The sequence below is a fragment of the Diabrotica undecimpunctata genome, chromosome 4 (genome assembly GCF_040954645.1).
Source record: "Diabrotica undecimpunctata isolate CICGRU chromosome 4, icDiaUnde3, whole genome shotgun sequence".
In the NCBI taxonomy this organism is placed as follows: domain Eukaryota; kingdom Metazoa; phylum Arthropoda; class Insecta; order Coleoptera; family Chrysomelidae; genus Diabrotica; species Diabrotica undecimpunctata.
This window is the reverse complement of record NC_092806.1, coordinates 96213900-96237838: the sequence shown is the minus strand read 5'-3', so window position 1 is coordinate 96237838 and position 23939 is coordinate 96213900. Positions and strand designations below refer to the sequence as shown.

Below are 23939 nucleotides of genomic sequence, written 5' to 3'. Positions count from 1 at the left end.
CAACTCTGTGCACTTATTCAAATGTAGTGTATTATTTTTGAAAAACAAATTGGTAGTCAGGAACTAAGCAGTTTTCTTTTAGAAAAGAACTCAATTTGTTTATTATTAGTTTTTCAAAAATTTTATCAAGAGTTGGTAATAAACTAATGAGTCTATACGAAGTTACGGATACCAAGGGTTTGCTTATTTTATGGATTAAAATAATTTGAGCCATTGTTTATTGTGAAGGAAAATATCCTAATCTTCATACCACGTTGTAGATTTGAGTTAAAAAAAGCATCGCATTTTGTGGTAAATGATACAAGACAAATTCAGTAATGAGCTCATAACCAGGAGCTTTCTTTTTATTAGTATTAAATATTGCGTCAATTTTCGGTTTGCCTAAAATGTTTAATAGGCAGAGACTTTTGGTATTATAGCTATATATATATATATATATATATATATATATATATATATATATATATATATATATATATATATATATATATAACTATAACTCCAAAGAAATGGAGTAAAGGTAACTTCCAGGTGTTGGAGGAATATATTTGCCTTTTCGTCATCAGTGCGTGCCCGATGTCCGTTACTTGTATTGATAAGTGGTATATGTTGTTGTGGTCGTAACAATTTTTGGGTAGTCTTTCAAATAGTGTAATATGCAGCTTCTAATGGTGATAACTACTAATATATTTTTTAGATTACTTAGCATTTTTTTCTCTTTTTCCAATTTTTTGTGTAATCGCCTCGGGATTAAACTCCTTGTTGCGTTTATTATTTGGTGGTGGGGTGATTCTCAGCACGTTTTCTGTTTACATTTAGTGAGATGATTTACAGCAGTATCTATATCACTTCCTGTTATAGACATAAGTTTATGTTAAAATTGTTAGTAATTGTTTCTTTAAATAAAGTCCAATTGGTTTCTGATGAATACAGCTTGGGAGGTCTAGTTAGATAAATTATTTCAGAAAACAGGGTGAAAAATGCTGGCGAGTGATCGGATCTTAAGTCGAAGCATGATTTAGTTGTTAGGTGATTATTTTCTACACCTTTGGTTATACAGAAATCACGGAGATCTGAAAGTTTTCTTTTCTCTGTTGGCCTCTATGTAGGTTCACCGGTAGAGGGTATTAATGTTACTTATTTATTATTAATGTTACTTTTGAGGGTATTAATATTACTTGACTGAAGTAGTTGTTTGCCATGTGGGTTCATCAATCTAGAGAACCCAAAAAGGATGTTTTGCATTGTAATCACCACCGGCTAGGAACCTCGATCTAAGTGATTTAAAAAATTCAGAAAATTGATTTGTTTTTAATATGTGATTGGGAGGGCAGTGTAATGACGATATAGCGATTGGCACACTCCAGTCTTCAATTACTATGTTTGTGACCCACAGAAGGTATTTTAGTTGCCTGTAGTTCGTAATGTTTTATACTGCTTTTGATAATTATGGAGGAACCTCAGTGTGCAGTATTATTTGGATTATTTGTGGTATATAATTTATAGTTTGGCATTTTCCAGTAATTTTTACCTTTAAGTTCGTTTCGGAAATAAGCATTATATCAATTTGCTTGTTTGTTTGTAATTCAAAATTGTTTTAACTTTTGGCTGAACCATACCGTTGGCATTTCATATTGCCAGTTTAAGTATAGTAGCCACATAAATGATTCGTCTTAAATGATTTAAGTATAGTAGCCACTTAAATGAATAAATCGTCTAATCTATTTAGTTATAAGGATTTGTTTTCTGAACAAAATCAGATAATGTTTTTTGACGTAAGTGTCTTATTGGATTTTCTGGACTTCATTTTTTTCCGGATAGGGGCTGTGTGACTTTGCATTTCATCATGAGTTGTTTTCACTGTCTGTTCATTGTTGCGCTTAATGGAATACTGCATCTGAGAACTTTGCGATTATGCTTGTTGCATAGTTTGGCGTAGAGGGTTATCAGGGTAATAATCTTGATATATTATTGGTTGTGATTCTATCTGGACTTGTGGTCTTAAAGTGTTCGGAATTTGTTAAACGAAACATGGTGCTAGCTGTATATTTTGTTGCGGTAACAATAAAGTTGAGAACTGTGTTGGTTTTGTGACCGGTGTTATATATTTCTTTTCAATGGAACTAAATTTTATATAATAAAAATTATATTTTGCTCCTGGCTCCCCTACTAATACCTTAATTTGTAGTAAGTGTATATTAGTTTATTATTAAATAATTTGTTCAACATTAGACACGAACACAAACCTTTTTTCCGGTTGTGGTATTTAAGTTTTCTAGTGTCGAAATAATTACCATTACCATTACCAGTATGATAAGGATGATAAGGTAATTATTGTACTGATTATTTCTTTCATACTTGTTTGCCGTTAGAAGGTTAGAACCAGACTAAAATGGTCATATGATATTTATTGATCTTGATCAGTTGATAGGGTTACTCGAGAGATTCTGTGGTGGATACTCAATAAGAAAGGAGTCCTCGGCGAATATGTAAAGATTGCGAGAGACATGTATAAGGGAGTAGTAAGTAGTGTTACGATATGTGTCGGAGAAACTGATAAATTTAATGTGAAAGTAGGATTGCACCAAGGCTGGATGCTTAGTCTTTAGTTAATCTGATTATTTTTATATTAGTTAACAGCAAAACCACAGAGTAACATTCCCCAATTCTTAATGCGTGCTGATGATGTAGTTTTAGTAGGAAATATTGAAAGTGACTTAGAGTAAAAACTAGAACAGTGGAGACAATCTCTTGAGGAAACGGGTTTAAAACTTAGTAAGAAAAAATAAAAGTATTTAAAATATTTATTTAAAGTTCGAGTTACTACAATTAAAATGATATAATTGGATAGTAAAATGATAAAGTGAAAGTTTTAAGTACCTGGGATCGATATTAGAAAGTAATGATGTAATAGATGGAGATGTATGCAGTAGATTTAGAGTTGGATGGATGCAGTGGAAAGCAAGTGGTGTGTTATGTAATAGAAAAATTCTATTGAACCTGAAGGTAAAATTTTAAAGAACAGCCACAAGACCAGCTATAATATACGGAAGTAAATATTGAAAATTTAAAAAAAAAGAGGAAAAACGAATGCATGTGTGGTAGAAATAAGAATGCTTAAACGGATAAGTGGAGTTACAAAAAAGGATAAAATTAAGAATCTGTAATTAGGGGAAGTCTAAGGGTGACACCGGTTGATACCAAAATAAGAAAGAATAGATTAAGATCAATCAGGCATATGAAACGTTAGACGTTAATATAAGGATAGGGATAAAAACAAAGAGAATGATGATGATCAATTGTTACGTACCTAAATGTAGCGTTAAGTTAAATTGGAAACATAGATATAGTTTCGACCATATATGCGATACGTAATCAGATATAAAAAATTATACACTAAATAAAATACTGAATTTTATTTTTTATTTTATAGTATCATTATAATTAACTAAATATTCGGGGTTAACCTTCCATGAGCTTCCTTTATAAAATCTGCTCCCTTTTCAGCAATCAAATAACAAATTGCGTTGATATGACTAGAGGTAGAAAGAGGTATAACACTAGCATCGGCAACTCGTAATCTTTTAATTCCATGTACCCTTAATTTGTTATCTACTACGTGACCTCTTTTTGGATTTGGACCCATTTTACATGTACCGACAGAATGATTATTATGACAGACGATGTATTTACTAGCACACTTCCAATATTCTCTACTCATGAACTGGTATTGTCTGCATTCTTTTATCGGTTTTTGTTGTAATGTGGCATTTATTTTCTTAAATGGACCCTGATTTATGAGATTCACAGCTAATTGTACTCCGGCATAAACACTTTCTAGATCATGTCCTTCAGGATCTGATAGTATGTTGGGATCTATATCAGGATAATCCAAAGGACTGGCACTCTTCAACCTAACAGTGCCTAATGATTTTGTATGTAAGGGAGTTACAAAAATTTGGAAGGAACTGGCGGCATTGATTCCACTTGTGGCGGCAGATATGTCTGATTTCCACTTCATAAAGCGAAAGAGAGCGTCAGACGTTAGATTAGTATCGGAAAAGCTCATTTCCATATCTGGATAGCCCGCAACCGGTTCCAGTATAGTTTTATAGTAACCCAAAGCCTGAGATGATACTGCTTCAGCTAAATATCCAGTACCGTTATTTAAATATTCAGCAATTGCTTCTCTAAGTGTCTTTATTGGTTCTGTAAGATTAGTCGAATAAACCATACCATAAACTTGTAAATGATCCGAAAAACCACTTCCCACTTCCAGATCTTGGATTGTTTGTATTTCTACAAAAAAAAATTAAAAATTAGTTATTTTATAAATTTTTTAGAGTCTAGTTTATTTTCAGTTGAGTTTTAATACTCTTACTTTAACTATATTTCTGAATAGTTACATCAAACAAAAATTTAAAGAAAACTGTAAACTGTGACTGTAAAAAGGTACCATTTGCTAACTATTAACATCTATTAAACATCTATTAAAATTTGACTGTCACATATAAAATCAAATTAGATTATAGCAATATTTTTGGGATCACTGTATACACTGATACATACATACACACACACATATATCATATATATATATATATATATATATATATATATATATATATATATATATATATATATATATATATATATATATATATAAGCAGGACGTGGTCTAAACGTAGACATTTCATTTTGACATCATATGATAAGGTTGATGTTAAACGAACAAGAAATAAAAACACTGAAACAGAAAGACGATCACTATCTATTCAATACAAACTAAAAAATTGCTCTGATGTCATACAAGAGGTTTGTAAGAATTTAGGCTTTAAGAAAAATAATGACAGGTTTGTCCATTATACACTCACAAATACTCCTTAAGGTGCTTTAACTCCACCCGGCAAATGGCCCATTTGCCGGGTGCCTCCTGAAAGTATTGGAAGCTTTTTGTGATAACTTCATTACATCTTTAATAATATGTATATAATAATTAATTCTTAATCATTTCAATAATGTTACCTAAAGTAAAAATAAAACTAAATTAATATTATACTGTTGGAAGTATGATCTTATGATCTTGTTAGTTCTCTACAAATACTTATTTTTTACATAAGTTTTTTACACATTTTTTTAAAATTACATGTAGAATAACAACATGGCCTTTTGCTGTTCTATTTTTGTATCAAATTGTAATTTATATTTAGTTTCAATTAATTGTTTATACAATCTAACCATTTAATGTCCAATATGTTAAGCTTCTTTACATATTATAACATTGACTGCTACATATTTTTTTGAGATGAACTGATGAAGCTTTCTGATTAGAGAGCGAAACGTTTTCAAATAAATAGATGAAGTAGCTTCTTTGTCTTGACCGAAAAACCCACCACTCTTCGACGAGTGTTCCTTAATTTATATATATATATATATATATATATATATATATATATATATATATATATATATATATATTGTTATGATGTATTGTTTGTTAATGATGAGCAATGAGTGTTTTTTTAATAATATAGGGTTTTTATCGCGGTTCTCAAAGAATTAGTTTGTAAGTACTTTTTTTAAATTATCTTAATTATATGTATTATGAAACACATATATATCTAACCTAGCCAATGTAAATTTAAAATAAACTATCTTTAAATTGAAATTCTTATGAAACTAATTAAATTCTATAGACAATGTAAAATTTAAACAAACTATCTACAAAATTGAAATTGTTATGACACTAACTAAATTATATTAACAAATTTTTGTACCTTTCTGTCACTGAATGCCTAAATAAACTGTTTTCCACTATATAGATTATAATCACCACTCAAATGTCTTCTTCTCAGCTTCGGTTATCCTTGTTTTTGTGAAATTACTTTTTCTAATTATCAGCTTCCACCAATTTAAGATATTTTTCTTCACAGCATTTATAAACCACCAAGCAAACCAGCAAACAGCATTTATTTGATTCTTCTTTTCAATATGTCAATATCCAATCACCAAAAATATTATTTAATTTTAATATTCAATTAATACTTCTTCCATTATCATCATTTATACATAATTTTTAATCTTCAATAATATTTTCTTTGTACTGTTTCTTAATCTTGATTTAACTCACTATATTGAACAATTGTAACTGATTGACTGCCTCTAACTAATTTTCATACTAAAACTGGCCATCATAGTAACTGTAACTCATAACTGATTGACTAACTGAATGGGCTTTCTAAAACTGCCCTCTTGAATCCAAATCACGGGTATTTATATCTTTTCAATCTTCCAGAACCATCTGGTAAGAAATCATGTTCGATTTATTCCATTAAACACATGTCTGAATTTTCTGGAAACAGTATATGTTCGATCCACAGACATAACCATTATTCCCGAATGTTCGACCGTAAACAAAGGTCAAATTCTGCATTCTGGAGAATTCGTTAATTTTCTATTGATAATTTTGTTGACATTTAGGCTTTTCAGATCAGAATATACACTTAAATTAGTAACTTTATGAATTAAACATTTTAAACTAACATTTTATTATAACCCCACTTTATATTCGTAATAATTCTTAATTTCTATCTGTCACTTCAAAAGTATGTATATCTGGTTGCCTAATCACATGGCTCACTTAAATATATTTACAACATTAAAATACAACTTTTTACAATTATTATATGCTAATTTCTTAAAAATGCCCTCACATAAATAATTTTTATAAAATTTTCTAGTATATAACTTATTAAAATAACCAAATACTTCTAATATCTAATATTATCTAGTAGTGTAACTTATAAATTATTTTCTATAAACACTAATCATATCAATATATATATATATATATATATATATATATATATATATATATATATATATATATATATATATATATATATATATATATATATATATACCGTACCCGCCACGCTAGTAGACACACGGGCACATTGAGCTGATACAATCCTGGGCCGAAACACTTGTTGCACTGTTTATGCCGAAAAGGGGACAGCCGAGAAAAGTAAACAATGAGACTAGCAAAACTTGCTTAGTTAGTTTAATTCAGTTCAATGCAGGTCGAGTATTTGTAAACAAAAGTGCTATGAATTATGTTTTGTTTTGATATTATTTTACTCCTAAAACCTATCAGAAAAACAATTCTAATTTAATATAATTATTTATGTCAATTTAACAAAACAAAATGCGTCAAATATTAATGATACTTTTCAAAAGTTTGTATTGTAAAATATGTGTACTTTATACTATTTTAATAAAAAAAAAAATATTTTCGATGTGATTTATTTTATACTAAATTACAAGTAATTAATCCAAAAAATATGAAAATGGGCTTTCTGATAAGTTTATTTTTTGAAACAAAAACAACGAAATTCTTCCAAACTAAAAATATAATTTAAGAAATATAAAATAATACATAAATATAAATAAATAATACAAACAAAATATTTACAAAATATGCTCAAAAAGTCCACCCTCCTGGGCAAGGCAGTAACCCAAACGGTCATAAAAACTTGACCGTACATTAGCAAGCGTGTTAGGGCTAATATTTTGGAACGCACGTTCAATTTTTAATTTAAGTTCTTCCAAATTAGTAGCTCTGTCATGACTATAAATGGATGATTTGACGTGTCCCCAAAAGGAAAAATCATTGGGTGACAATTCCGGTGATCTCGCCGGCCACAAGATAGTTCCTTGTCTTCCGCATATTAGTCGATTTGGGAAGGTAATCTCTAAATATCGCCGCACCAAAGAATTGTTATGTGCAGGGCACCCGTCATGTTGGAACCAGATGTCATCAAATCTGTCGCCAGCAATTCTACGAATTTCCGGAACAATTTGCTGCTGTAGTAGGTCCAAATACTTTGCTCCAGTTAGGTTTCCGTCTATAAAGAATGGTCCAATCATATTATCTCCCAAAATTCCACCCCATACGTTTAACTTTCGGGGATACTGTGTTCGCACTTCGAAAAAACGATGTAGATTTTCCCGAGACCAATAACGTACGCGGGATGAATTATGACGATTTAGTAATGGAAATGTCGATTCATCCGTAAAAACAATATTTTTGAGAAAATTATCGTCATGGTTAGCCTTTTCCATTACTGTTTCACAAAACAACATGCGTCGAATATTGTCCTCAGGAAATATTTCATGACTTTTTTTGATTTTATATGATCGATAACCATTTTTCTTCAAAACTCTTCTAACTGTAGTAGCACTTGTGCCTACTACCTCAGCAACTTCATTGCAGGACATTGTAGGATTTCCATTGACACACGCACAAATCATCATTTGTTTCTGTTCCTGATTTTCATCAAAAACAGGATCACGCTTGTGACTGCGAGGGTTGACGCATCCCTGCCTTTCAAAATTATTTACCACACGCGATACCGTTTTTAATGCAGGAGTTGGACGGTCTTCAAATGCATCGGCAAATAACTCCCGAATTTGTCGAAGCGTATTACCTTGGTAATACCATTTGACAATTTGAACTTTTTCCGCAGCTGAATATTCCATAATTAAAAATTTATTTTTTTAAATGGAAAAACAATTCTGAATAGTTTCGCTACCCACTTAATTCTCCGCAGAAATCAGTCATAAATGAAATGCCATGCCCTATCTGTGATCGACGACGGCTGACGTCACATGTGAGAGCGGGCCGGATTAGCCCAGTGGATCAAATAAGCCAAGCAATTAGGTAACCGTGTGTCTAGTCGCGTGGCGCTTACTGTGGAAAACGAGATACACAATTATGCCTTTGTAGGTCTATCTGAAACCCACTGAAAGGATAAAGGACATTATACGTCAAAAAATGACAATGATATTTATTTCTCCGGCAATGATAACGAATCTCGGAATGGCGTGGCAGTGATAGTAAATAATGCCATTAAAACCTCCGTAAAAGAATACATAACCGTCAGCGATCGGATAATTGTTGTCAGAATGAATGCCAGTCCAGTTAATCTTAATATAGTACAAACATATGCCCCAACAAGCGAAGCTCACGATGAAGAGATCGAAACATTGTATAGTACGTAGAGAAATCACAGCAGTCGTATGCGATTTCAACGCTAAAATTGGTGTAACTACAGAAGATCATTACTTGCGAGAGACCGTCGGATTATATGGACTTGGCCAAAGAAATGACAGAGGAGAACGCTTGCTACACTTTTGTATAGACAACAACCTGTTTGTTACTAATACAGGCTTTCAACATCACCCAAGATGACTATTCACTTGGATATCACCAGGCAATAGATACAGAAATCAGATAGATTTTATACTGGTAAAAACCCGTTGGAGTAGCACTGTTAAGGATGTTAAGACCTATCCAGGAAAAGATTGTAATAGCGACCATCAATTTTTATCAGCTGAATTCCGCATGAAGTTAAGAAACAGTATAAAAACAGGAAATACAACAACTAAATGGCATCTAAGATATAACGATCCGTACAAAAAAGCCGCAATGCAAAAGCTATATGACCTCAAACAATCATTAAATCCAGAAGAGTCCTCAAATAGCATATGGACAAAATCCATATTGCATAATGCTGCGAAAAACATTAAGAGTGATAGAGAAGAAAGAAGGAAACAATGGATAACAGACTCTACGTGGACTAAAATACAGGAGAGGAAGTGCTTAAAAGCCACAGGACTGAACAGTGAAAGTGATAAAGAGGCCTATAAAGCGCTGAACGGTCAAATAAAACGACTTTGCAAAAAGGACAAGAACACACACTTGAACAAAATCTGCATGGAAATAGAAGGGCATAAAACCAAAACTGAGACCAGAGACATGTTTAAAAAAATAGAGCTGATAACACGTTCCTTTACACCAAACTACCTTGCTATCAAAGATGATAACGGAACTCTACTCACTTCTAAAAAAGATATTTTACACAGATGGAAAGAATACTGTGGACGACTGATGATGGAGGAAAGTACAGACGCCCCATCACAACAAGAAGATGCCAGTTTTGCGAAGGAACCTGACGTACTCAAAGGTGAAGTTGAAGCAGCAATTATGAGGCAAAAAAGTCAGAAAGCTGCCGGTCCAGATAACATACCTATTGAAATGATTTGGGCCCTAGATGACGTTGGAGTGGATATAATACATCAAATTTGTCAAAGAGTGTGGGAGACAAGTAAATGACCTGAGGACTCGACACAATCACTATATATTCCCATACATAAAAAGGGAGCGAAAGATTTATGTAGCAACTATCGCACAATTGATCTACTTGCGCATTGCAGTAAGATACTCTTACACATAATTCTCGAGAGGATAAAGCCCTTTTTACTACCTAACATTGCGGAGGAACAAGCAGGTTTCGTCCCCGGACGTGGTACTAGAGAACAAATTTTAAACGTACGGCAGATTGTAGAAAAATCCAGAGAATTCAACATCACAACATATTTGTGCTTCATACATTATAGTAAAGTTTTCGATTTGGTCAACTGGAGTAAAATGTGGCAGGTTTTGTCTGAAATGGGAGTCCCCAATCATCTGATACTGCTAATTAAAAGCCTGTACAATAACAATTATGCCAGAGTTAGAATAAATGGGGAACTAACCGATAGTTTCAGGGTCACAAAGGGCGTACAAAGGCTGCATACTAAGCCCAATTCTATTTAACATCTATGGTGAATGGATAATGCGGAAAGCTACTGAGGACTGGAACGGTGGCATCACCATTGGCGGGAAGAAGATTTGCAACTTGAGATATGCAGATGATACTACTATCCTCGCTAGTTCTGAAGCTGAATTGATTCACCTGCTACAACGGATAGAAGACGTAAGCTTAAGGATGGGCCTTAAAATAAACAGAGATAAAACGAGAATCATGATAATTGACAAAGCTAACAACAATCAAAATCATCTGGTCATGATAAACAATATCGCTGTTGTAGATAAATTTGTTCATCTGGGCTCATTAATAACCAACAAAGGAGGCTGTACTGAAGAAATAAAGCGGAGGTCAGCAATCACAAAAAGCGCTATGGCAAAATTAACAAAAATTGGAAAAGCCATGAAATAACTACCGATACAAAAATGAGACTAGTAAGAAGTCTAGTTTTTCCAGTTTTTACTTATGCATCGGAATGCTGGACCCTTACTGAGAAAGACAACAAGAACATAGATGTATTTGAGATGTACTGCTGGAGAATGCTGAGAATACCATGGGTGGCCCGAACAACAAATGAATCCATACTGGACCAGCTAAACATAAAGAAAAGTCTAAGAACACAAATATCAGAACAAATAATAAGCTATTTTGGACGAGTGCTTCGAAAAAATGGTATTGAAAAACTTACCATCCAGGGAAAAGTAGAAGGCAAAAGAAATAGAGGTAGATCTCCCACACGATACACGGACCATATTGTTGCTACCATTGGCGCTCCATTGTCAGAATGTGCTAGAATGGCAGAAGATAGAAAAACGTGGAGGAACATTGGGAAATTTAGCTAATAGCTTCATGATATCACGATACCTGCATCAGGTTAACGACTAAGAAGAAGAAGAAGAATATATATATATATATATATATATATATATATATATATTGTTATGATGTGTTTTTTGTTTGAATGATGAGCAATGAGTATTTTTAATAATATATAGGGTTTTTATCGCGGTTCTCAAAGAATTAGTTTGTAAGTACTTTTTTAAATTATCTTTATTATAACTATTATGAAACACACATATATATCTAACCTAGCCAATGTAAATTTAAAATAAACTATCTTTAAATTGATATTCTTATAAAACTAATTAAATTCTATAGACAATGTAAAATTTAAACAAACTATCTTCAAAATTGAAATTGTTATGACACTAACTAAATTATATTAACAAAATTTTGTACCTTTCTTTCACTGAATGCCTAAATGAACTGTTTTCCACTATATAGATTCTAATCACCACTGAATGTCTTCGTACTTCAGTTATCCTTGTTTTTTGTGAAATTACTTTTTCCAATTATCAGCTTCTACCAATTTAAGATATAGTTTTCTTCACCAGCATTTATACACCACCAACCAAACCAGCAAACACCATTTATATTTATTCTTCTTTTCAATATACCAATCTCCAATTATTATAAGTTGATTTATACTAATCTCCAATCATAATATAATTTTAATTCCTTCCAATGTCCATCCAATATTCTTCTAATATACTTTTATAATCTTCAATAATTATTTGTGTATAATTATAAATGTGCATTAAATATATGCATAATTTTTAATCTTCATTTAACTCACTATATTAAACAATTGGACTATCTCCAACTAACTTTCATATTTCTTATTAAACTGCTTGACTGAATTACTAAAACTATGAACAATTGACTTCACTAACTAATCTACTAACTTTCATAATAAACTGCTTGACTTCTGACTAAAAACTTCCATCTTGAATCCAAATCACGGGTATTTATATCCTTTTGGATATTCCAGAACCATCTGGTAAGAGATCATGTTCCAATTTGTTCCATTACTTCCATATAGATGTTCTCGAAAAAAATATCTGTTCGATCCACCGCCATAATCATTATTTCGAGAATGTTCGACTGTAAACAATGGTCACACTCTGCACTCTGGAGAATTCGTTAATGTTCCATTGATAAATTTGTTGACATTTAGGCTTTTCAGATCAGAATAAACATTCAAATTAGTAACTAACACTCTAATTTAATAAAATACACAATTCAAACAATATATTATTATAACCCCACTTTATATTCCCAATTATGATTAATTTCTATCTGTCAATCACTCGAGAGTATTTTTGGTTGCCTATGCACATGGCTCAATTAAATCTATCTACCACATTATAATTACTAAAATACAACTTTTTACAATTATTATATGCTAATTTCTTAAAATGCCCTCACATAAATATATTTTTATAAAATTCTCTAGTATATAACTTATTTAAAATAATCAAATACTTTTTTATATCTAATATTATGTAGTATATAACTTATAAATTATTTTCTATAAACCCCAATCGTCACAATACCCCAAAAATAATATTTAAAATAAATAATTTACTTATTATTTCTTTAAATATTAATTTTCTCATACCTTATTAAATTTAATAAATTAATAATTCAATTTTTTTTTTTATTTAAAATGTGTTAAATACATCCCTGTTCGCTGTCTATGTCAAAGCAAAGAACAACGGATCACAGTTCGGCTATTCTATGGTCAAACTGTCATATCAAATGGAGAGAATAAAATATAACCTTAATTAAAAATATAATCGATATGGTGTTCTGTTTGTTTATAGACAAAATCTAGGAATTATTTCCATTCAAAATAACTTTCATCAATATAAATTGGTAAGTTTTTTTTTTACTTTATTATATTAGAAAGACATTTTTATAGCAATTATAGTATCAATTTTGTGTCTAACCCCAAATTATGATTTTTAGGGTACAAATTAATTTCCATATATACAAAATTCAACAAGTATGATGTCAAATTGATTCAAAATAATGAAATCTACCATCTACCATTTAACAAATCAAGTCTATTGAATAAAATGGATATATCAGTAAGTTATTAGTGTTATTATATTTGTGTTAAAGGTATAGAAATCATTATTCAATCTCTTCATGATATTGAAAAATGTCGTTGATATGAAATATGCCTCTTAGTCTGTTCTCTGCATCTATTAACACATAACTATTTAGTCCATTCTGATTTTCAATTGTATATGGACCTTCAAACATTGGTTGTAATTTCTTACAACGGTTTTCTTTAACATTACTTTTTCTAAGTGAACGAATTAACACTAGGTCTCCTTTTTGAAATGTGATTGGTTTTTTTATATTTCGATTTTGTCTTCTGATATATTTTTCAGCTTTCCTCCTAATTCGGTTATTCACTTTCTGCATTACTTGTTCTAACATATCCTGATTATATTCACTAATCCACTTTCTGTTTCCTATATGGCCAAACATTAAATATTCTGGTACTTCCTCTGTATTCAAATTATGTGTATTATTTAAAAAATACTCTACTTGTGGTATATGTTGCTGCCAAGTTTCGTGTTGATTTTGGCACAGTATCCTTAAATATTTTATAACTTCTTTAATATATCTTTCTGCAGGATTTGCCTGAGGATGTCTGATACTTGTAAAATGAATGTTGATTCCCTTTTTCTCACAAAATGCCCGAAATTTTTGGTTGTTAAAATATGTAGCATTATCTATTATGCAATTTCTAAATGGTCCTATTTCTTCGAAAAATTGATTAATATATAATTTTAATGTTTTAACATTTGTTCTGGAGCAGGGATATAGTTTAATAAATTTTGTATATAAATCAACTATCACTAGTATATGCTTTTTTCCTGTTGGACTGAGAACTAAATTTGAAATAAAATCCATGGAAACTGTATTTAGTTTTTCATATACAACATTAGATTTATATGTGTTCTGGTTTTTGAAATTCTTTTCTTTGTTTAGTTGACATATTGGGCATTGGGTAGTAATTTCTTTTGCTATACTTATGTCATTCTTTGCAAAATAATTGTCCCTAAATAGCATCCATAGCTTTCTTGAACCAATATGCATATAATTGTTATGTAAATTTTTCAATATTTTCTTTGCTAAAGTTCTAGTTATTACATATACTTCTATGCCATTTATTATTTTATAATATACTCCATCTTTCCTAAGGACTTTTTGTTTTTATCTCAAATTGATCTGATCTCTTATAATTTCTTCTTTAGAATATAATCCAGTACTTTCTACTAATTGATTTAATCCAATTTTTATTGTTCGCTGCCCTTTTTGTGATGTATTTTCTAACCTTGATAAAGCATCTGCCACTATATTGGATTTTCCAGAAATGTATTTGATTTCAAATGAGTATTTACTCAATATTAGACTCCACCGATGTATTCTACTGTTTCCATATTTCTTATTTGATTATTATTTATTTGGATATTTTGTTGTATATCGTCTAATTTTTCTTCTGTGTTTCTTCTGTCTTCGTTAATTTTTACTTCTAAGTTACATTTCTGTAACTCTATTTTCTGTTCTATATCTATCTTATTATCTTGAATAATCCTCTTTACTTCTGTCCTCTCATTTTTTATCCTTTTCTTGTAGTCATGCTGTATATTTTTTATTTCATTTGCTACTTTCTTCTCTGCAGCTTCAAGTTTTTTATCCATTTGTTTTTCCATTTGTTTTACAATTTTATTATTATTATCTTCTATTTTCTTTTCTAATTTTCTAAAATTCTCTTCCAATTTTTGTTCCATTTTTTTCATGTCTTCTTTGACTTCTTTTGAATTCTCTTCCATTTTTTTCGTATTCTCTTCTATTGTCTTGTTCATCTGCATCATTAATGACATCAAAGCTGCCATATTGACATTTTCCTCTCTTTCTGGATTCATTTCTGCAGTATCTTGTGGAGCTTGAACTAAACTCTCCTCTTGTATAGGTTGTGTTTCTACTTCCACATCTTCTTCATTCTTTTTGCTTCTTGTACCTTTCTTTCCTTGAGACATTTTGAGACTTTACTTGTTCAAATATAATTAAAAATAAAATCTATTATTTTTTTTTCTACTGATAATTAATTTAATTATATGAGAGCACTTATCTTCCCAAACTAATTCTTTTAAATAGAGAGCCACCGCGTTGGGTGCCAAATTGTTATGATGTGTTTTTTGTTTGAATGATGAGCAATGAGTATTTTTAATAATATATAGGGTTTTTTATCGCGGTTCTCAAAGAATTAGTTTGTAAGTACTTTTTTAAATTATCTTTATTATAACTATTATGAAACACACATATATATCTAACCTAGCCAATGTAAATTTAAAATAAACTATCTTTAAATTGATATTCTTATAAAACTAATTAAATTCTATAGACAATGTAAAATTTAAACAAACTATCTTCAAAATTGAAATTGTTATGACACTAACTAAATTATATTAACAAAATTTTGTACCTTTCTTTCACTGAATGCCTAAATGAACTGTTTTCCACTATATAGATTCTAATCACCACTGAATGTCTTCGTACTTCAGTTATCCTTGTTTTTTGTGAAATTACTTTTTCCAATTATCAGCTTCTACCAATTTAAGATATAGTTTTCTTCACCAGCATTTATACACCACCAACCAAACCAGCAAACACCATTTATATTTATTCTTCTTTTCAATATACCAATCTCCAATTATTATAAGTTGATTTATACTAATCTCCAATCATAATATAATTTTAATTCCTTCCAATGTCCATCCAATATTCTTCTAATATACTTTTATAATCTTCAATAATTATTTGTGTATAATTATAAATGTGCATTAAGTGCATTAAATATATGCATAATTTTTAATCTTCATTTAACTCACTATATTAAACAATTGGACTATCTCCAACTAACTTTCATATTTCTTATTAAACTGCTTGACTGAATTACTAAAACTGTGAACAATTGACTTCACTAACTAATCTACTAACTTTCATAATAAACTGCTTGACTTCTGACTAAAAACTTCCATCTTGAATCCAAATCACGGGTATTTATATCCTTTTGGATATTCCAGAACCATCTGGTAAGAGATCATGTTCCAATTTGTTCCATTACTTCCATATAGATGTTCTCGAAAAAAATATCTGTTCGATCCACCGCCATAATCATTATTTCGAGAATGTTCGACTGTAAACAATGGTCACACTCTGCACTCTGGAGAATTCGTTAATGTTCCATTGATAAATTTGTTGACATTTAGGCTTTTCAGATCAGAATAAACATTCAAATTAGTAACTAACACTCTAATTTAATAAAATACACAATTCAAACAATATATTATTATAACCCCACTTTATATTCCCAATTATGATTAATTTCTATCTGTCAATCACTCGAGAGTATTTTTGGTTGCCTATGCACATGGCTCAATTAAATCTATCTACCACATTATAATTACTAAAATACAACTTTTTACAATTATTATATGCTAATTTCTTAAAATGCCCTCACATAAATATATTTTTATAAAATTCTCTAGTATATAACTTATTTAAAATAATCAAATACTTTTTTATATCTAATATTATGTAGTATATAACTTATAAATTATTTTCTATAAACCCCAATCGTCACAATATATATATATATATATATATATATATATATATATATATATATATATATATAAAGAGATTAAATCTTTTAGAAAAAGTTGCTGTCGCATTGTTAAATTGAAAGGCCAAATATATGCCCTATGCGAAAAAATTCGGTAAACTTCCCGTGTTTGAATCGGTGTCAATAGTCCAACGAATGTCTCTTAAAACTTTACCACTGCAGTGATTAGCGTACAGAGATGCCACCTGCTTTGGTGGCTATGTACGAAAACGACTTAATAATATCGTTTTCTGTCCTCTGGGGTATACGAAATAAGTAAAAGATTCAATCTTTTAGCAAAAGCTGCTACCGCTTTGTTAAATTAAAAGGCCAAATATATGGCCTAGAAGAACAAATTCGTTAAACTTCCCGTGTTTGAATCGGTATTAAAACAAATCAAGGTATCAAAATCAAAAATAAATTTTGTTTTCTGTTTAATTTATTAATGTTTGTATTTTGAGAACGATCTCCGAAGTGAAAATTAAAACGTCAATAAACTTATTTTAAACTTCAATTGTGGCTTATTCTCATTAAAATATTAATTATTTTGAGATGTCGCAAAAAAATAGCTTCAGAACAATAATTTTAAGATATCAGAAATAAGCAATGGCAAGATAACCTGTTACATATGGCATGAAGGTTTGGGACAAAGGAAAGCAATCGAAATTAGTTCATGTGTTCTGACATTTCTTGAAGAAATTGCTAATACGCATCCTCAATCTGACATAATTATTTTTACCGATAACTGCTGTGGTTAGTAAAAAAATATATTTGTTCTTGCAATGTATTATTACGCAATTAAGAAGTTTCAATTAAATTCCATAACACACAAGTATCTCATCCGAGGTCATACACAAATTAAAGGTGATATAGTCGATAGTATCATCGAAAAAGCTATGAAAAGAGCTAAAAATCAGGACCGATATACGTTCCCGATCAAATTGTGTCGTTTATTAGAAACACAAATAAAAAAGGAAACTCTCATAATATAGTAAATTAATTAAGTTACAATGACTTCACCGATTTAAAAACGCTTTCTAACGATATCAGCTTTAAAAGCATTTTAGTAATATCTACTTGCGTCGATGTTGCTCCGGACAGCGATATTATAGTCTGTTCCGGTATGTTCCAGCTGCGTTTTTTGTAATTTCAGTGGTAAACAATAAATTAATAAAATTGTTATTGGTTTATCCTTAATTATCAAATGTTTTGGTCTTCTACCATATTTATCTGAAGAACTTAAAGTCCGAACTGGGAAATTAACCGTTATGGTATTAGCATACGCCTCAAATTAAGACCTCACATTCAGATTGCATTATTTTTGGCAAGTCTTTTTATTCCTTTTATCACAATGTTAAATAATGAGGTTGAAAGTAAGTTTTTTTGTGTTAATCTAGTTGCTGTTATTTCTATATTTTAACTTTTAATGGTATATTAAAGAAGTACTAATATATTTGACAGTATTAATATATACAGATAGAATATTGTAAGTTAATACTAATTACAGGTTCACGATGCCAAATCCGTTTGATAAACCAAATTATGAATACAATTATTGAAATGTGTTAATTAAGCCAATTATAAACTTACTGAATTTTTGTAAATGCTTCTTTGGTCCTATTCCTGATAACATCAATAACTGTGGACTATTAATAGTTCCAGCGCTTACAATTACTTCCTTTTTAGCTCTTGCTACATATAATACACCATTTCTTAAATATTCAACCCCAGTTGCTATTTTATTCTGGATTATAATCTTTGTAGCCAGAGTTTCTGTTAATACTTTTAGATTTTTTCGGTGTAAAAATGGTTTTATAAATGCAGTTCCACTGTCCTGTCTCCTGCCTTTTCTAGTATTTATTTGCATAGCCATTACGCCATTTTGATCTACACCATTTAAATCTCGGTTTTTATAGCCCATTTGCTCATTTGCTTCTAAAAATATCTAAAAAATATTGTATCTAATCTAAATATATATATATTATATATTTTAAGGATAAAAAGTTCATTAAAAATTCTATTAAAAATAAAGGCAACTATTACAATCAAGGTAAAAAAAGTGAATAGGAAAAGGAATGCCGCTTTAACAACAGGTGGATTCTATATCGTAAGCTTCTGCTTCTTCTTTTTCTTTTTATATAGACATATCTGTTTTCAATGTACCTCCAATAAGTTGTCGTTCTATCACTTTCATTGTCTTCCTACTAATCGTCTTCCTATTGGGGAACCGTCTCTTGCCGTCTTTACGTCATTTGTTTTCATTCGGTTTGTATGATCATTACATTCTACTCTTCTATTTATTACCCAGTTCTTGATGTTCTCCACCTTGCATCTACGTAGTATATCTGTACTTCTAGCTCTGGCCCTCAGTGTCTTACCATCAATTTTTTTAAGTGTTTTTATCTCTACTGTTTCTAACATCCTTCTTGTACTGTCTGTGTCAGGTCGTGTTTCTGTCGCGTATGTCATTATTGGTCTGATGGCTGTTTTGTAAATTCTGCCCTTCATTTCTTTTCCGATATTTTTATTTCTCCGTATTGTTTCATTCAGGTAGCCTGCGGCTCTGTTTGCTCTATTTATTTTATCTTCCACTTCAGTTTCGAGCTTTCCGTAGCTAGATAATGTGATGCATAGATATTTAAACTTCATCACTTGTTCTATTATCTGATCTTCCAGCTTCAATTTACATATTAGTAAATTTGCAGTTGTAACCATGCATTTTGTCTTTTTTTGGGAAATTAACATGTTAAATTTTTTTGGGGTTATATTAAATTGGTGCAGCATACGTTGTAAATCATCTTCAGTTTGAGAGAGTATTATTGCCTCGTCTGTATAGCACATTATTTTTAGTTGTTTTTCTCCCATTTGGTATACTTTTTTATTGTTTCATCCATAATCAGGTTGAACAATAAATGACTCTGGGAATCTCCCTGTCTTATTCCATTGCCAGCCTTAATAGGGTCGGTTAGTTCTTCTTCTACTTTTACTTCTATTGTGTTGTTTTGGTAGATATTTTCTAGCAAATTCTATATTTTTGATTTCGGTTTCATTTCTAATTTGTTTATAGTGGTTATAGGCCTGTTGTGTTTGTTGTGTTCTGTATTGAAAAAAGGCTTTCTTATTCAATCTGATCTAGAAATAGTCTTAAACACAATTATATGACTATAATCCCTGATGTCCAAAATCTTTGAGCAAGTATATCATTCCGCATCGATCGATGACGAATGATCGATCCCGAAAATAATGCACATCGGGTTGTTGCTTCTATTTATAAAAGTAATCTCTTCTTATCTTAATGCCAGAACATCCGTTAAATGTTTATTTATTCTTCAATCCAATATACTTTTAAAGCAGAAGTCCCCAAAGGTTCCATTCTTGCGTTTTTATTATATGTATCCAAAAGTACCTGATAGCGAATTTAGCATAGGAAACTCTTCATTTCTGGAAATATCTCTCCTGATGGCTACTTGGCTGAATTTTGAGAAAAAAATTTTATTCTTTTGAAAGATAGAAGTTGAAGTTTTGACGAAGGACCAGATAAAGTTTTGAATTTCGTCTGGTCCAGGAATTTTTTTTTTGATACTGTTTGAAACATTTTTAGTGGTAAATGGTTCGTAAGGAATATTACTATAGTATTGACAATGACAATTGAAGTCGTGTTTTTAATATATCTAGCATTGGTTATAATTAGCTGTCGTGTAAATTTAAGTGCCCCAAAATTTTTTTCTCGGCTTGGGTACGATTTATTTTCATTTTCTTTTCAGTTCTGGTATCAGTCCTTTCGATAAGGGCTTTTACGATATATTTAAGAGGTTTTCAATATTTACAATTTCTAATAGCTCATCTAGTTTCTTAGAAGAATTTATTTTTGGTAGCGGTGGCGTACTCAGCAATCTGCTCATATATTGCATTGCTGACTTGACCTGCAACTACTTCTTGAATATGAATCTCTGGATACTCCTGCAAAATTGGGCATACAGATGTTGTGCCTAGCCAATCGTTTCTTGACCGAGGTTTGTTACCTTGTAATAGAAGCGCAAAATATTTTCGTTTATATATACAATCAATTTCATGCGCTGCTTCGGTCATCCAGATTGAGTGCACCGGCTAATGTTCTAGCGCAGCACCTTCAGCGAGTGGAGCTCTAGGTAATGTTTGGCTTCCTTGTGGTTGTTCTTGTTGTTGGGTTTTAGCTGATTGTATGACAAGGGCTCACTTCCTCTACACCCTGCCACCGACGTCACGCATGCTCTCACGTTCAGCGCTGGCTCTAGACATACCTTCTAGATTTGCAGAAGTGATCCTATTTATCTATCACCATTTTCATGAGTGTGCATTTTATACCTACTGCCCAGCGTGTTTTTATTCCACGTCTATTATACCTCTGCTACCCTCTGGGTATCGGTGCTAAAAATATCCAGAGAGTATCGGTCATTCTCAGAGGGACGCGCACTGATACAAACTCATACAGGTTATTTCAACAGTACCCTCTCCCACAGGTATTATTATTATTACAAACCTTAGTATGTTGGGTTCTAGGTAGCGGTTGCTCTACCCACAACAATCCTGTGGAATTGTGGTAAGCATGATCAATTGGGGCATTCCGATCTGTCCAATGGAGATGTTCAGTTTTTAAAAAATACGGCAATGATTCGTTATAACACCATCCCTTGTTACCCATTGAGCACCAGGTGTCAAAATCCAATTTGTTGCCTCTAGTATAAATTAAGGCGTTCAGAAGAGATGTTCCACCAACTCCTTTTCCTCTAATATGCGGACATCTATTTTCTTCAAACCCTAAAAACTAAACACCTTAGATGGATTCTTTGAACCACTTTAAATATTTACCTAAACAAGTATTGCTCTGTGGTATACTGTAGTAACCCCAATTGAAATCACTCATAATTGTAGCTTTGTAACTCATTACCGTAACGTCAGTAACATTATTCCCAAATTTGCCTGCTTCCAGCACTAAAACTATCCAGTCTGAAATTTCTGAGAGGCGACTAGCTAACAAGGATCCTGTTGTTCCTGAACCAACCACAATAAAATCATAATCACCAGCATCTAGAAAGTAATCAGAGTAAATATAAGGTCTTTATTTACTTTTAAGGTAGTGTTTAATTTTAAAATATCTGAAATGAAACATAAAATGAGAGTGAGATCACAAGTATTATTTTCACAGTTTATGTTTATTATGTACTATGGTTTGTTTTTTAACCAGCGGAAGTAAACTAAGAAGACATTTTTTTTAGTTGATTATTTCGGTCGATTCAACTTTGTTTATGTTTAAATATTACAATGAAAAATGTTGGATTGATATGAAGACGTTTTTCAAATAATTGAATTCGCAAGACCTAAAATTAGGACATTACTTTAGTAAGTCTTGATTTTAACAATAACTATTCTGCAAAAATAACTTGTTGTGTGTTTTATTTTTGCTACCATAGCCACATAATAAATAACAATCAGAATGCCCACTCTCAGATGCCGCCTTTGAAGTTTGTCAGCACACGATCGCCATATTTTAAACGGAAACATAGACTTAAATTGAGAAATTTGTGACAAGCTACGACAGAACTGTAATTTAAATTTTTAGAGATTAATAATTTAGTACATTTGAAATAATTTAATCTATTCTTCAACCAAAAGTACGAATAAAATAGTGCATATTATGTCTATAGTTGCCGTAAATAAATTAAACCGAGTTAATTTTTCTATACACACCAGATAAAATGTCACTGAACAGCACTGGGTCCGTTTAAAACATGACTGATTCCGTCTGCGTGAACGAGATTGCGTACTTATTTTTTCAAGCAGAGTGGGCATTCTGATTGTTTAATATTCTCTGCCATAGCTGTTATTTCCATTTCAGGATTATCAGTTATTGTTTATTTGTATATTTTTATAATGATAAATGATCTAAATAAACTCGGCGTTTTTTAGATGGAGAAGGATCATTACCACTAGTACTTGGCATTGAATCCATATTGTTATCTTTATAACACGAATACCTCGCTAAATAGTTATGAAAAGAACTGTTTTCTATATAAATGCAAACGAAAAATCTAAAAATTTAAGAAATAATGCAGGAAATACAAAAAATCGTCGATATAAATTTTGAATTTTAAAATTTCATGAATGTCATTATTGTCAAACTGTCATAATTTAGTGGAGTACATTTGCCTGCGGTTGGACCAATTACAAACCAGCAATACGGGGCAGTAAATTTGAATTACTCCTCCTGGTTAAAAAAACAAACCATATGATAATACAATATTGTAAAAAAAGTTTGAGTCCTTACAATAATTACATGCCTATTTTCTTCTTTAATATTATTATTATTTTATTATTATTATACAACGATATCGAGCCAAAGCAGAGCTTATGTGGCCCAAATTCCAAAATATATGTAAGTACTAAATTAAATAATATAATATAAATCAAATTTTCTAACATAGCAAAAATAAAAATAATATCCAAAAGAATTCGTACTTAAAAAAAATCTTACAATAATAGCCAATTACAAAAATATAAATACAGTATACTCCCTATATAACGAACACGGTATTACGAGGTTTCGCTTATAACGAGGTACATTAGATGTCCCGTGAAATTTCTATTGAACTATAACCCTATATAGCGAGGTAAATTTGCTTATAACGAGAGAAAATAAGATTGCAAAACGTGATTTTTACGTTTTGGCCCGGCCATAGCAAATAAATACCCTTTTTAACTGCGGACCGCCCGCAATAAAC

At 31.0% G+C, this 23939-nt stretch overlaps 1 protein-coding gene across 1 annotated transcript in view; it reads right to left on the bottom strand.

Annotated features, from left to right (window-relative positions):
• Positions 1-3397: 3397 nt before the first annotated feature.
• LOC140439802 (glucose dehydrogenase [FAD, quinone]-like) overlaps positions 3398-23939 on the bottom strand; it is a 36583-nt gene continuing 16041 nt past the window's right edge. The window contains exons 2-5 of the mRNA XM_072529946.1: positions 22030-22248; positions 21701-21978; positions 18772-19126; positions 3398-4299 (exon numbers count right to left, since the gene is read on the bottom strand). Of these exons, the coding sequence (XP_072386047.1) occupies positions 3449-4299; positions 18772-19126; positions 21701-21978; positions 22030-22248 (1703 nt within the window). The 3' untranslated portion in view covers positions 3398-3448. The remainder of the gene's footprint in view (positions 4300-18771; positions 19127-21700; positions 21979-22029; positions 22249-23939) is intronic.